The sequence below is a fragment of the Callithrix jacchus genome, chromosome 2 (assembly GCF_049354715.1).
Source record: "Callithrix jacchus isolate 240 chromosome 2, calJac240_pri, whole genome shotgun sequence".
Taxonomy (NCBI): domain Eukaryota; kingdom Metazoa; phylum Chordata; class Mammalia; order Primates; family Cebidae; genus Callithrix; species Callithrix jacchus.
This window is the reverse complement of record NC_133503.1, coordinates 102,096,417-102,113,259: the sequence shown is the minus strand read 5'-3', so window position 1 is coordinate 102,113,259 and position 16,843 is coordinate 102,096,417. Positions and strand designations below refer to the sequence as shown.

At 36.5% G+C, this 16,843-nt stretch overlaps 1 protein-coding gene across 10 annotated transcripts in view; it reads right to left on the bottom strand.

Moving 5' to 3' along the window:
- The window catches only part of FBXL17 (F-box and leucine rich repeat protein 17), a 572,981-nt gene that overhangs the window by 165,568 nt on the left and 390,570 nt on the right, over positions 1-16,843 (bottom strand). For 8 of the 10 annotated variants that reach the window (XM_035292206.3, XM_035292208.3, XM_035292207.3 and 5 more), the window contains one exon: positions 16,552-16,628. In XM_035292206.3, coding sequence (XP_035148097.1) covers positions 16,552-16,628 — 77 coding nt within the window. Of the gene's footprint in view, positions 1-8,219; positions 8,289-16,551; positions 16,629-16,843 lie in introns of all 10 variants that reach the window. The other 2 variants (XM_054252081.2, XM_078365069.1) reach the window with 1 other exon arrangement.

Sequence of the window (16,843 nt, the reverse complement as noted above, 5' to 3'; positions counted from 1 at the left end):
GAGTGTTTTAGGATAAGAGTGAAAATTAACAGTTTAATATTTAAGTTAAAAGTAAGTTTGATTTACTTAATTAGGAAATTAGATGAATAAAACAGTCTTTTTGCCTAAGGAGAAAGTTCCATTTAATATCTATCCTACAGTGAAACTATCAGGGGAAATTGTCTGGTTCTTTGCCTCCCAAAAATATGAAATGGAAGGAATATTAACCCCCGATTTTATAGCTAATAAGATGAATGTGTGGGATCTGATGAGCTTGGGAAGGTTGGCACCTTCCACCTTGAGAACAGTGTCCATTTTGTACCAAGGAAATCCACTGGTTTTCTACGCTCTAGCAGGTCATTCACTGACAGATCCAGTTCTTACCTATATATTGAGAGAGAAGTTGAACTACACCAGTATTTTTCAAACTTCTGGTCATCGTGTTAAGTGATAAAATTAATCTACTGAGAGTCCAACAAGCACTTTAAATGCAAAATAGATTTCTCACTGCTGGACAAAGAAGTTTTAAAGCCCATAAATGCAATACCATACAGTTATACAGTTTGAACACTTTTCTACTTATTTCCAAATGACTAGGTCCAAGGAGTCCATCTTCAACACTTACTTAAAACAAATGCAGAAAATTTGAGACAAAATCAGAAGGGAATCCTAGCAAGCTGACGGACTAGCTAAAATGTAAAACTACTTCTTCTTAAGTCCCACCTCTAGCTTCTTCAAAGGTAGAAAATGTGTCTAGAGATTAAGTGAATGTTGGATTCAAGAAACTACAAGCTTTTAGTATACTGTGAATCCTTGAATGAGGATGCTTTAAAACCTATTGGGTAGGGGCTCACTTTGCTGAGTTGTAATGAGAAGGCTGGATCTGTGATGAGGAATATAAAAGGTTTTAAGCTGGAGGAATAAAAGGCCTAAGATACAGTGGTGTAAGATTCAAAATGTACCACAGAATTAGAAAAATTCATTCAAAGGAAGCAGGGTTCTTTGGAAAAATGGATGATCCCATGTCTCTAGCATAAAGTGCACAAGAAGAGCCTGGTGTATCTTGATATAATGAGTCCATGTCAGAATGAAACAGGAATCAACCTGAAGAAGCTTCCACTACCAAAAACAGGGAAATTTGAGTATCAATTTTAAAAAAATTGCAATGGATTACTGAGTTTAAAATGCTAATTAAACAACAACAGTTCCTCATTGATTACCTTTATGAGATGATGCAAAATCACTCAATATTTTAAAAACTGGAAAATAAATGAAAAAAATGTATGTACTATACCTGCCTTTCCTAAATAAATTGAACTCGGGTTAACTGGCAAGTTGGTATTTATCCAAGGAAGTCCAGCTAAGAGATGAAAAGGGAAAGACCTTCTGGAGAGGCTTAACTCTGTCAATGTTAGTGGATACAAGAATGTGACTGTAATCAGTGATAAACGTACAATATAATGAATTATTTTAATGTTGAATTTATATTGTGTTTTGAGTGTTACTCTCACTTTCTAAAAAGGGAAGTTGCGAGATGTTTGTTTTGTTTTTATTGTTGTTTTTCTTCAAAATAAATCATATGTTAAGTGTCTTAAGTAGGCTAATTAACTAGTAAGTAGTGAAGTAGATTTACTCCAACATCAGCTGGTGAGGACAAAATTATCTTAAAGAGCAGGTAAACCCGTAAGAGAGTACTTGGGAGTAGAAGATACGGTTTGATACTTTAAAAGAAAGGGATGCAGCTCTAAAACTTTTTCTCCCCTTTTGCTCCTACTTTTCATTATATCTCAGAAAATGAGGAACACTAAAGCTAAAGAGAATGGATTAGGTAGAACACAAAGCCACACTGAAGAGGGACCTGATTTTGACCTCTCAGAGAACATTCTTGGAGAGGTTCTCTCAGGAGAAGAAAGTTAATGGGGCTGGGTGCAGTGGTTCATGCCTGTAATCCCAGCACTTTGGGAGGCCAAGGTGTGCAAATCACTTGAGGTCAGGAGTTTGAGATCAACTTGGTCAACATGGTGAAACCCTGTCTCTACTAAAAATACAAAAATAAATAAATAAATAAATAAATAGCTGGTGGTGGTGGTACCTGGTTGTAATCCCAGCTACTAGGGAGGCTGAGACAAGAGAATCACTGGAACCCAGGAGGTAAAGGTCGCTGTGAGCCAAGATCACACAACTGTACTCCAGCTTGGGCAACAGAGTGAGACTCCATCTCAAAAATGAAAAAAAAAAAAAAAGTTAATGGGCAAGTGAGGGTGAATGATGACACTGAGGCCTAAGAACTTCTGAGTGCAGGGTTAAGAAAGGAATTTAAGACAGCAATTGCTTACATTTCTGGGAATGGTACAATTAAAGCTACTATGAAAGTATCTCATTTAATGTTGTCTTAAATTGCTTTAAAATCACTACTTAAAAGAAGAAATAAGTCTTAAAAGAAGAGAAATTTGAGAAGTCATCTGCATCTGCAATGGTGGATGTTAGTTTCTGTTTTGCAAATTAATCAAAACCTGTCAGGCCTCAACTTCCTCATCTATTGAAAACAGGTAATACTACTTCTCTCATAATTAATTGTAATAATTTTATAAGAGGATTAAGAAAAAATCTTAACTCCTGAAGAATTGTATACACTTTTGAAATCAATTTAGGAAGGTATTTGTTGAATACATCAACATACTCAATATCAACGACAGTCTTCCCCTTTCTGCTACAGAACACTTAATCATGGCATGCAACTTATATTTGGTATCAGCATGGTAAAGTTATAGTGAATAAGTAAATTCAACCTATTAAGTTCTAGAAGAATATAATTAGATCTCATGGGGTAGCTGCTTTACGACACTGTTTTTTCATATGCAGATTAACAAATATGGCTGTCTGGATTTAGTTATATTTTTAAGGCTCTGACATCTGGAAAAATCCTGCTGGAAAAAAAAAGTGTCACTAATAATAAATACAAACATATCACTGACCTCTGAGTGATTATGCAAGACACTGACTTAATATTGAATCTACACTATACTGTTACAAATTATGTAAACCTGAAGCCCTCCAGGTCTCAGTTTCCATGTCTGGAAGCTTGAATATTAATAGTACCTACCTAAAGTAAAATATTAAGGAAATTAAATGAATAATGCCCACAAAAAGCATCAAATAAATTTTAGCTATTCTATCTTTATTATTATTGTTATAAACATTTGTATTTGACTTATTTCTAATTTAACTGGATATTTGATTAGTAGTGATAACCCAAAGTAATATTTCCTTTTACATATTTTATGTTATTGGAAGTTGTTACTATGGGAATGCTGCATAAGACAGGAAAAGTCACAATAAAAATTGGAACTTACCCTGAATTTTCAACTAGAATATTTTCATAAAGTTTCTTCAAAAATTTTTCCATGTTTGCATGTAATCACTTTGGATGATTTCTGTTCTTTCTTTAAAAAAACCCAACGCATAAAAAGCATCCATTGAGACACCCGTTCTTGCTCTGAGCCTTTCCAAAGGTTGTACTACCTCAAATGCCCTTCCTTCTCCTCTCTGTTCTCCCATGTCTCCCCTTCCACAAATCCTTCTCCAGATATTGCAGTCTATGATGATTCTGTCCTCTCTTTGAGCCTCAACATCTCATAGGTAGAAAAATTTACATGGCTACATCTTCTTTCTCAACGGAAGAGTACCTCTCATCCATCTCTGTATTTCCCCAGCACCCTGCCAGCAGCATTTATACACACAGTAAAGAATGAAACAAATATAATAAAACCAGTGTAGAATGAACCCCAGGATTAGAAAGGAATTTAGAGATCATATAGGCTGATTCCCTATCAAATGTTCCCTCTTTCCATATCCTACCTCAGACATTATCTCTGCTTTAATAGTTCTTGTAATAGAGAACTCACTACCACTTGATATCTATTTTTAAGAGGTTTTAAACATTAGGAAATCATTTCTTGTTTGGGATACTGGAAGTCTAGCATTATTGCAATTATCTTGGTGTTCATTCCAGCTCAATTTAGAACTAACCATCACTGATATAATACTGATAATGGTCAATAATTTTATATATATATACACACACACACACACCCCATTGCATAGTACATGGAAAACAATGCTTAGCCTGCATATCCAAGGGTACTATGTAATGAGGGTTAAAGATAGGAACTTTGTGAAAAATGACTCTTTTTTTTTTTTTAGATGGAGTTTCACTCTTGTTACCCAGGCTGGAGTGCAGTGGCACGATCTCGGCTCACTACACCCTCCACCTCCTGGGTTCAAGCAATTCTCCTGCCTCAGCCTCCTGAGTATTTCAGATTACAGGCACACGCCACCATGTCCAGCTAATTTTTTGTATTTTTAGTAGAGACAGGGTTTCACCATGTTGACCAAGATGGTCTCTATCTCTTGACCTCGTGATCCACCCACCTCGGCCTCCCAAAGTGCTGGGATTACAGGCGTGAGCCACTGGGCCCGGCCGAAAAATGACTCTTAATATGATTTGGGACATATTTCCTATACCTATAGAAGACTGCTTCACAAGACTAATGTTAAACATAGCTACTTAAAATTAGACAATATACTTCAGAAATGCTAACAGAAACTGAGGAAAGGAAAGATAAAAAGTTAGTATTTCAGTTAAAAGTCAAATATACAAATTTATTATTTGGCTATAAAAACTAATTTGGAACAATAACATGTATGTACTTTGAGGGGTAAGAAAGTTAAGTGGTTAGCACACAAAAACAGATTCATGTATCTTTTAAATGAAGGTCAAAATGTTTCTTAATTTTAAAAATCTATGAAATATGAAGCTAGAGTTAATCTTTGAATTGCTTGTGGTGGTATTTTGTTGAAAGAATGTTTTAAGAAGTCCCTCTCAATAGATTTGACATTTGTAGTCTATTCTAGCAAGACACAGTGATAAGAGATGTCACTGCTCAGTGTTTTATTTCAAGGTTGCTTAGCTGCAGTCTTGGGATGACCTAGGAAATAGGAAAGAATATCAACAACTTCTTTGCTGTTGAGCAAAGAAGAAAGTATTTAGAAAAGCTAAATAATTAAATACCAAATTTTGGGTAAAAAATCATTTCCATTATGTATTAGTCTGCTTTCACGCTGCTGATAAAGACATACCCAAGACTAGGTAATTTATAAAGAAAAAGAGGTTTAATAAACTCACAGTTCCACGTGGCTGGGGAGGCCTCACAATCATGGTGGAAGGTAAAAGGCACATCTTACATGGCAGCAGGCAAGAGAGAATGAAAGCCAAGCAAACTTGGGAAACCCCTATAAAACCATCAGATCTTGTGAGACTTATTCACTACCATGGGAACAGTATGGAGGAAATCACCATTACGATTCAATTATCTCCCATTGGGTCCCTCCCACAACATATGGCAATTATGGGAGCTACAATTCAAGATGAGATTTAGGTGGGAACACAGCCAAACCATATTACATTTCTAAGCAAAAGAACATAACACCCACTAAATGTAACAGTAAGAACATAAATCTGGTAATGGGGAACCCCAGGAAACCAGGAATAAAATAAAACTTAGAAATGGAGAGGATAAAATTTAGAAATGGAGAGGAATAACTTTTGAGATGAAAATATAAACAAGGAAAATTTGCAAGAATAGATTTAGCAGTTTAGTACTATTTTGTTAGAAACAATAAAAGTTATCTATATTTAAATAATAGAATGGAAAAAAGTATGAATAATCAAAAGTAAACATTAGGACATTCTTTTTGACTTACAAATGTATTTTCTAAAGTTCTTCTCTGTCACTACAAATATTAGAGTTATTCCTAATGACAAAAGAAATATTCCTCTTGACAAAAGGAGTGGAATCTTACCTAGCAGTCTTGGAGCAGTTTAAAATACTATTTGAAAACAAAGCAAAACATAAAATGTAAAAACAAGGAATTTCACTTAAAATGGGAGATCATGTGATGCATACCTAATAATATGAAAAATAAAATGACATAATAAAGAGCAAAATTATTTTTCGTATAGAGTTTTCTTTTTGTTTTTCTTGAATAATTTATCAGTGTTAGTCTGGCAACAAAAGAGAAGCATTCTTGATACTGGGGTTAATCAGAATGCTTGTTGGGGTTTCTTTTGTTTCATGAGTGTATTTACTTTGATAATGTATTCCAGATCCTAATTTGGGTTAACTAACAGCTTAAAAGGGTTCTTATCCCAAGGAGAGGAAGGGAAGTACAACCTTTTAATCTTTCAATAGTATCAGAAGGTAAACAAGGCTGGGGTGAGGCATGGGTTACACCAAAATAATGACTAATGTCACTAGGCTACTCCCTGCCATTTTTCTTTTCTGGAAAAGAAGATGTATTACTTTTTTTTTTTTAATAAGTAGGCTAGAAGACAGAATCCTGTCTTCTGGATTCTACCGGAATTATCCCTTCGGGAATGTAGAAACTAAATATCTGAATCTAGCACATGGCCCAGCACAAAAAAGTCAATATTTTTTGACAGAATATTACTTTTGACAGAATGAATTATTTTTTATCATGTCTGACATATGGCAGCCCAACTAAAATAACTTCTCCAATCATAATCATGTACAACGTGACCTTCTTGACTTGGAAGACCTTTTGCCCAGAGCAATTCAAAAGTTTTGTCAAGTCACATGACTATGTTAAAAAGTCCCAGGTTAGTACTGTGATCAAGAATACTGGGTGGCTAAAGACAGCCCCAGGAGAGCAGTCCACAGGTCTGTGGAAACTACAGAGAAGCATGTGGAATGGTATTTAGTGAGGCTGTGGGTTGTCAGTGACCTTGTATGCCCCCAAAGAACAATGTCAATATTTGAGTGTTTCCAGTCCTCTTTAATTAAGATTATTTTACTACTTAAAAATGGAAATGAAAAATATCTCAAGAGTGTATTTCTAGGGCCCACCGGAGGGCTAAAGTAAAAAAAAAATGTGATAACCAGAAAGAAACCTGGGTCCCTTTTACAACTGCCCCCGGACACAAGGGTCACAATGGTAAAATTCACTGTGGAGACACTAATGGAGATAAGCACTTTATTCATCCATCTCATTTATTATACCATATGAAGTGCTGTTCAGCCCGAGAGAAAGACCACACCTCCCTAGGCCTGAGTGATACAAGCTGATTTCTGCTTCATGTCTTTCTCTTAATCCCAAGGATACACTTTTCTGAAGGAAGTAAATTTTCAAAAGAAAAGTGAGCCAAAAAGTATGGTGGGAAGTATTCACTGACAAATTGTTCCAGGAACAAAGAAAAGCGCAAAGGGAGCAATGAGAAAATTATCCACATAAAATGAAAGTAGCTTAAAGAAGAGATAGCTGAGAAATCTAAGAGGAAGCCAAATGAAAGGTTTTAAACTTTTTGCTGTATCTTTTTCTATTCTCTATCAAAAATCATATTTAGATAGCTTAGCTCTGGACATCAAGTAGGCAGGTATAGACTAATGTAGGTAAAATTGCTAAATAATGATTTTCCATAAACAGAAAAGCTGCATTTGGAAGAGGAGAAGGGCTAATTCTTCTTCAAAGGGAGACAGAACGAAGATTCTGTTGTGATAAGAACTGCCAATTAGTGAGTGTCAACTATGTCACCAGGCACTACACGCGTGTTTTATATTGATTTTCATTAAAGTTTGTGGCACGTATCATCATGTGGATTAACAGATGGCAAAAGTAGGAAGTTATGTAACTTGCTTTAGGTTACAAAGAAAAGAAGTGGCAAAGCTGGAATTTTAACCAAACTCTCTAAGTTTAGTATTTTTTTCCACACTGCCATTTATATACATTTATTCAGTGATACAGGAATGACAACATTATATTTCTCTTCAGGGAGCAATTTCCTAAGACCTGTATTTTCTATTTAGTGGTTTCTGGATTATTGATTTGTTTATAATTGCTACCCCTTTCCATAAAGATCTGTGCTCAATTTGGAGAGTAAGAAGCCTATTAGCATGATTGTTTTCTTTATGACAACTATATCATATATCAATTAAAATAAATGTAATTCTGTAATAGCCTGGCCGGGCATTACTAAGTATTATGATACTACATTTAACACGTGTGAGAATCTTGACAAAAATTACAAATGATATGCCAGGTGAGGGGCTATTTCTGAACCAATAAAGCCTGTAAAAACAATAAAAATAAAAAGATTTCAGCATACTGTACTAAAAGAATATACATACCCACCACCATAGAAAGAGGAGGCCAAACAGACTCACCAGCTTGAACACAAGTAAAGCAATAGGAAGCAGAATCATGGAGTGGTCTCTTAAAGGATGAAATTCCCCCTGTATCAGATGTAAATCAAATTTCACAATTTCTAAATAGCTTCAATAATCAACAAGTCCTATAGAATATGTTTCTACTTATTCAGCTAAAGAAGGAAAAGGGAATCTCTTTTTCATTCTTAGAATTTGTAATAATAGGGTAGGGGGAACACAGTCTCTCCAGCAGAGCAGTTACCTGCAATAACACACTGTATCTCTGGTTACAATGAATAATCTTTTTGCTGCCTTTTTGAACAAAAATTACCCACATAGCATTGGCATTATAGTGGGGGGGAAGATGAGATGAGCTGAGCTTTCAATAATTTAATTGTATCATCAGATAGAAAATGTACTACAATCTCATAACCTATCAACCTTTCCCTCTATTCCTCAATTGTGCCCCAACATTTTGGAGAACTGAATCAACAAATGTAAAGACTTTCACCATGAACCTTTTGAATACTTGAAATCCTAGTGAAAAGGAAGATAAGACATGGCAGAGAGCTTGAGAGCCAGAGTGACTGAGGTCCAAGAAAAAGCATGATCAATTTCTTATCACCATGGAGAGGAAAGTCCACAAAAGTTTCATTTCCGATTCTGGTCAAACTGACAAGATCTGTTGTCAACTTTGGCTGACATTATCTTCATCTAGGCAAGTTTTACAAAACCACTGGTTGGGACCCACCTCAAGGAAATTCTAATTTGACTAGTTTTAGGTAAGGCTTGTACATCAATGTGTTTTAGAAACTCTTTAGGTAGTCTAATGTGCCCACAGGGTTGAGAAACACTGAACTAAAATAATTAAGAGACACAAATAAATGTAAACTGTACTGGTATGGTTTTAACGCAAACCTCTTCCAATTAAGAAAGGGGGCAGAATTCTGAATGACTCTTGTTTTTAATCCCACTCCTGTAGAAGAACAACATTTACTAGCAGTGTACACTGTGCTACTCATGAGATTAGGTAGCAGATACATAGAGAAGCATGAAGTCAGATATTAATTCCTCATTTTGCAACTGAGGAAACGGAGCATCCTGTATGGGAAGAAACTTCCCTAAGGTCAAATTACAGAGACAGAACTTGATTCAAGATGTGTCTTAACTCCAGAGCCTTTTCTCTTCTCCATATCTTCTGAAACATTTCTTTTTGTTATTGATAACTTTATTAAGCTAGTAGGTACTAGGCACTGCCTTTGTTATGACACGAAGTATCTCTATGCCTTCAGAACAAAGTGTGTCTTTAGCAAAATTTTACACTGCAGAACTCAGAAGAGTTCATTATAAGGGATTTAATCCATAGCTCCCGGCTATTAGCTACCTGACAATTGGCAGTTAAAAAGGGAGAAGTATATAAAAAGACTGGAGGAGCAAGTAGTGACAAGTTTCAAGTGAATGAATGAATCTATTAGTTAATTAACAAATCTACATGTGTATATATACAATATACATATACAATACACACACAGACACACACCTACTCTCTCTCACTCCCTCTCACAGACACACACACACACACACACACACACACACTCAGTATAGCCTGTGTTGGTCAGGGAGAATCCTTTAGGGCCTGGATAATGCAAGACATAGAAGATTGAGAGAGTTAACCATGTCTAAATAGCAATATAATTGCCAAACCAGAAAACAAACTACAAGTAAAGAAAAATATTTTAAAACACAGTCCAGCTCTGTGAGGGAAAGGGCGTCCGCCATTACTGAGGCAGTCCACCATTACTGATGCACTACCAAGGCAATCTGCCATTACAAACACAGTCTGCCATTACAGAGACAGTCTGCCATTACTGAGGCAGACCACCATTACCAAGGCAGTTCTAACTATACCTCTATAAACAAAACCAAAAGGAAGTTCATACAGCAGATGGGGAGAGCCCACAGCAGCTCAGCAATGCCTCTGCTGGCAGACTGTGACTAGGCTACCTCCTTGCTGGGCAGAAGATTTCTGAAAAAAGGCAGCAGCATATCAGAAACTTATAAACAAATCCCTACCTTCCCAGGACAGAGCACCTGGGAAAAAAAGGCGCTTATGAGTTCCACTGCAGCAGACTTAAATGTACCTGCCCAGTAGCACTGAACAGAATAACGGAGCTCACAGCTCAGCACTTGAGCTCCTATAAAGCACAGACTGTCTCCTCAAGCAGCTCCCCGAACCCCATATATTGAAAGAGACATGTCATAAAGGAGAGCTCAGGCTGACATCTGACAGGTATCCTTCTGGAACAAAGATAACAGAAGATGAAACTGGCAGAAACCCTTACTGTTCTGCAACCGCTGCAGGTGATCCCCAGGCAAGCAGGGTCTGGAGTGGACCTCCAGCAGTTCTACAGCAAAGATGCCTGACTGTTAAAAGGAAAACTAAAAAACAGAAAGAAACTTCACTATCAACAAAAAGGACATCCACTCAGATACCCCATCCGAAAGACACCAACTACAAAGATCACAGGTAGATAAATCCACTAAGATGGGAAAAAACCAGCACAATGAAAAACAATGAAAACACCAAAAACCAGAAAGCCTCTCCTCCTCTAAGGGATCATAACTCCTCATCAGCAAGGGAACAAGGCAGGATAGAGAATGAGTCTGATCAATTGACAGAAACAGGCTTCAGAAAGTGGGTAATAACAAACTTCTCTGAGCTAAAAGAACATATTGTAACCCAATGCAAAGAAACTAAGAACCTTGAAAAAAAGGTCTGATGAAATGCTAATGAGAATAAACAGCTTAGAGAAGAATATAAATGAATTGATGGAGCTGAAAAACACAACAAAAGAACTTCACGAAGCATACACAAGTTTCAATAGCTGAATTGACCAAGCAGAATAAAGGATATCAGAGATCAACTCATTGAAATAAAATGAGAAGGCAAGATTAGAGAAAAAAAAGTAAAAAGAAATGAACAAAGCTTCCAAGAAATATGGGATTATGTGATAAGACCCAATCTGCGTTTGATAGGTGTACCTGAATGCGATGCAGAGAATGAATCCAAGCTGGAAAACATTCTTCAGGATATTATCGAGGAGAACTTCCCCAACCTAGCAAGGCAGGCCAATATTCAAGTCCAAGAAATACACAGAACACCACAAAGATATTCCTCAAGAAGAGCAACCCCAAATCACATATTTATCAGATTCACCAGGGTTGAAATGAAGGAAAAAATGTGACGGGCAGCAAGAGAGAAAGGATAGGTTACCCACAAAGGGAATCCCATCACACTCACAGGGGATCTCTCAGCAGAAACCCTACAAGCCAGAAGAGACTGGGGACCAATATTCAATATCCTTAAAGAAAAGAACTTTCAACCCAGAGTTTCATATCCAGCCAAACTAAGCTTCATTAGCAAAGGATAAATAAAATCCTTTATAAACAAGCAATTGCTCAGAGATGTCATCACCACCAGACCTGCTTTACAAGAGATCCTCAAAGAAGCACTAAAAATAGAAAGGAACAACCAGTACCAGCTACTCCAAAAATGTACCAAATGGTAAAGACCATTGACACAATAAAGAAACTGCATCAATTAATGGGCAAAACAACCAGCTAGCATCAAAATGGCAGGATCAAATTCATACATAACAATATTAACCTTAAATGTAAATAGGCTAAATGCCCCAATCAAAAGACACAGACTGGCAAATTGGCTAAAAAGTCAAAACCCATTGGTGGCTATATCCAGGAAACCCAGCTCACATGCAAGGACACACAAGGGCTCAAAAATCAAGGGATGCAGGAAGATTTACCAAGCAAATGGAGAGCAAAAAAAGCAGGAGTTGCAATCCTAGTCTCTAATAAAATAGACTTTAAAACAACAAAGATTAAAAGAGACAAAGAGCATTACATAATGGTAAAAGGATCAATGCAACAAGAGCTAATGATCCTAATACAAACACACCCAACACAGGAGCACCCAGATACAAAAAGCAAGTTCTAAACGACCTAAAAAGAGACTTAGACTCCCACACAATAACACTGGGAGACTTTAACACTCCACTGTCAATATTAGACAGATCGACAAGACAGAAAATTAACAAGGATATCCAGGGCTTGAACTCAGACCTGGACCACAGCAAACCTAATAGACATTTACAGAACTCTCCACCCCAAATCCACAGAATATACATTCTTCTCAGTACCACATCACACCTACTCTAAAATTGACCACATAATTGGAAGTAAATCACTCCTCAGCAAATGCAAAAGAATGGAAATCATAACAAATAGTCTCTCAGACCACAGTGCAATCAAACTAGAACTCAGGATTAAGAAACTAACTCAGAACCACACGATTTCATGGAAACTGAACAACTGGCTCTTGAATGTTAACTGGATAAACAATCAAATGAAGGCAGATATAAAGATGTTCTTCGAAACCAATGAGAACGAAGATACAATGTACCAGAATCTCTGGGACACATTTAAAGCAGTGTTTAGAGGAAAATTTATGGCAATTAATGCCCACATGAGAAGCAAGGAAACATCTAAAATCGACACCCTATGACCAAAATTGAAAGAGCTAGAGGAGCAAGATTTTAAAAACTCAAAAGCTAGCAGAAGACAAGAAATAACTAAGATCAGAGCAGAACTGAAGGAGATAGAGACACAAAAAACTTTCAAAAAAATTAATAAACCCAGGAGCTGGTTTTTTGAAAGGATCAACAAAATAGACCACTAGCCAGATTAATAAAAGAGAAAAGAGAGAATAATCAAATAGATGCAATAAAAAACAATAAAGGGAATATCATCACAGATTCCACAGATATGCAAACTACCATCAGAGATTACCACAAACAACTCTATACCTATAAATAAGTAAACATGGAAGAAATGGATAAATTCATGGACACTTGCACCCTCCCAAGCCTAAACCAGGAAGAAGTCAAAATCCTGAATAGACCAATAACAAGGGCTGAAGTTGAGGCAGCAATTAATAGCCTACCAACCAAAGAAAGCCCAGGTCCAGATGGGTCCACAGCTGAATTCTTCCAGCTATACAAAGAGGAGCTGGTACCACTCCTTCTGACATTATTCCAAACTATACAAAAAGAGAGAATCCTTCCCAAATCATTTTATGAGACCAATCATCCTGATACCAAAACCCAGCAGAGACTCAACAAAAAAAGAAAACTTCAGGCCAATACATAGATGCAAAAATCTTCAATAAAATACTGGCAAGTCGATTGCAACAGCACATCAAAAAGCTTATCCATCACGATCAAGTAGGCTTCATCCCCAGAATGCACGGCTGGTTCAACATATGCAGGTTTATAAACATACTTCACCGCATGAACAGAACCAAAGACAAAAGCCACATGATTATCTCAATTGATGCAGAGAAGGCCTTTGACAAATTTCAACAGCCTTTATGCTAAAAACTCTGAATAAACTAGGTATCCTTATGACAAACCCACAGCCAATACCATACTGAATGGGTAAAAACTGGAAGCATTCCCTTTGAAATCTGGCACTAGACAAGGACGCCCTCTCTCACCACTCCTATTCAATATAGTATCGGAAATTCTAGCCAGAGCAATCAGGCAAAAAAAAGAAATAAAGGGTATTCAATTAGGAAAGGAGGAAGTCAAATTGTCTCCATTTGCAGACGACATGATTGTATATTTAGAAGACCCCATTATCTCAGCCCCAAATCTCCTGAAACTGCTAAGAAACTTCAGCAAAGTCTCAGGATACAAAAATCAATGTGCAAAAATCACAAGCATTCCTATACACCAATAAAAAAAGAGAGCCAAATCAAGAATGAACTGCCATTCATAATTGCTACAAAGAAAATAAAATACCTAGGAATACAACTAATGAGGAATGTAAAGAACCTCTTCAAGGAGAACTACAAACCACTGCTCAACAAAATAAGAGAGGGCACAAACAGATGGAAAAACATTCCATGCTCATGGTTAGGAAGAATCAATATTGTGAAAATGGCCATACTGCCCAAAGTAATTTATAGATTCAATGATATCCCCATCAAGCTACCTATGATCCTCTTCACAGAATTGGAAAAAACTACCTTAAACTTCATGTGGAACGAAAAGAGAGAGTGCATAGCCAAGTCAATTCTAAGCAAAAAGAACACAGCAGGAGGCATCACACTACCAGACTTCAAACTATACTACAAGGCTACAGTAATTAAAACAGAGATATAGACCAATGGAACAGACCAGAGGCATCGGAGGCAACACCACACATCTACAACCATCTGATCTTTGTCAAACCTGACAAAAACAAGCAATGGGGAAAGGATTCCCTGTTTAATAAATGGTGTTGGGAAAACCGGCTAGCCATGTGCAGAAAGCAGAAACTGGACCCTTTCCTGACACCTTACACTAAAATTAACTCCAGATGGATTAACGAGTTAAACATAAGACCTAACACTATAAAAACCCTAGGAGAAAACCTAGGCAAAACCATTCAGGACATAGGCACAGGCAAGGACTTCATGACTAAAACACCAAAAGCATTGGCAACCAAAGCCAAAATAGACAAATGGGAACTAATTAAAATCCAGAGCTTCTGCACAGCAAAAGAAACAATCATTAGAGTGAATCAGCAACCTACAGAATGGGAAAAAATTTGTGCAATCTACCCATCTGAAAAAGGGCTAATATCCAGAATCTACAAAGAACTAAAACAGATTTACAAGAAACAAACAAACAAACCCATTCAAAAGTGGGCAAAGGATATGAACAGACACTATTCAAAAGAAGACATATATGGGGCCAACAAACATATGAAAAAATGCTCATCATCACTGGTCATTAGAGAAATGCAAATCAAAACCACACTGAGATACCATCTTATGCCAATTAGAATGGCAATCATTAAAAAATCTGGAGACAACAGATGCTGGTGAGGATGTGGAGAAATAGGAACACTTTTACTCTGCTGGTGGGAGTGTAAATTAGTTCAACCATTGTGGAAGACAGTGTGGCGATTCCTCGAGGATCTAGAAACAGAAATTCCATTTGACCCAGCAATCCTGTTACTGGGTATATATCCAAAGGATTATAAATTTTTCTCTTATAAAGACACATGCACACGTACGTTCATTGTGGCACTGTTTACAATAGCAAAGACGTGGAACCAACCCAAATGCCCATTGATGATTACTGGACAGGGAAAATGTGGCACATATATACCATGGAATACTACGTAGCCATAAAAAAATGATGAGTTTGTATCCTCTATAGAAACGTGGATCAATCTGGAAACCATCATTCTCCGCAAACTGACACAAGAACAGAAAATCAAACACTGCATGTTCTCACTCATAGGTGGGTATTAACCAATGAGAACACATGGACACAGGGAGGGGAGCATCACACAAAAGTCTGTGGGGGGAATCTAGCTGAGGAACGGCATGGGGTAGGGAGTTTGGGAGGGATAACATGGGGAGAAATGCCAGATATAGGTGATGGGTATGAAGGCAGCAAACCACATTGCCATGTATGTACCTATGCAACAATCCTGCATGTTCTGCACATGTACCCCAGAACCTAAAGTGTAATAAAATATATTTATATAAGTCAGAAAAGCTAAAAGAAAACTTTTTCATTCTCTTATAAAGCCTAATATATTTTCCGGTTAAAACCATGTAATTAGATTAAATACACAAATGGTTAAGAAAAATTTTATAAAATTAAACAAAAAACGGAAGGTCTAGGTTATTTTTCTTTATTACTCCAACAATATGACTTCATATTTTTCATAAGTGTAGAAAACAATTTGCTTTTCTCCACTTTAAAAGAATATTAAAAATTAAGATAATTCAACACGTTGCATATAAATGTATACCCTTTACTTCCTGTATTCACAAATGAACATTTCCAATGCTTTTCAGAATTTAAAGCATTAAGAAGTTTGTCATTTAGAATGTCAGCAGATATGCCTTTGACATGATATTGCATTAAGCAAATAAACTCTGTAATAATTTTCTTATTTATATTTATTATACAAATGTCATTGTCCTGAAACTTATTTTCATTGCATACTTCTTTTAGCTGTGTGAGTGTTTGTGTGCACACATACATGTGTGTATGTGTGTGATTGCGTGTGGCAATGAATTCATATGCATATTCATTTTACTATTGTTCTCAGCTCATGAATTTTTTAGTTTCATTTTTTGGTATGGTCAGAATGAGCATAAATGATGATAGACAGTCTCTCTGATATAGTTTTTGATTTCTTTCTAAAAACTTTCAGTGATTTTGTAACTTTTTATTCTTAAAAAGGATTAGGGCAATGGTTCATTACCTACCATAATCTGTGATTTTACAGGACACCAAATACAACTCTTTCAGGTTTTGTCCTTCCTTTGCAATGACCTCCACACACCTGAAACACACACAAAATGTGGTGAGTTATACTAATGCATTTCAAGTCAAATTAGCAAGCGTTTGAATATAACAGGAAGAGGTCAGTATTTGATGAACGCCACAGTTCTCTTCTGTCAACAATCTTCTTTCAAAATGTTTCAGGAAAGGTATTATATTCCCTGCTTTAAAGTGAAGTGCTTTCATACCTAAATGACTTCATTTAAATACATTTAT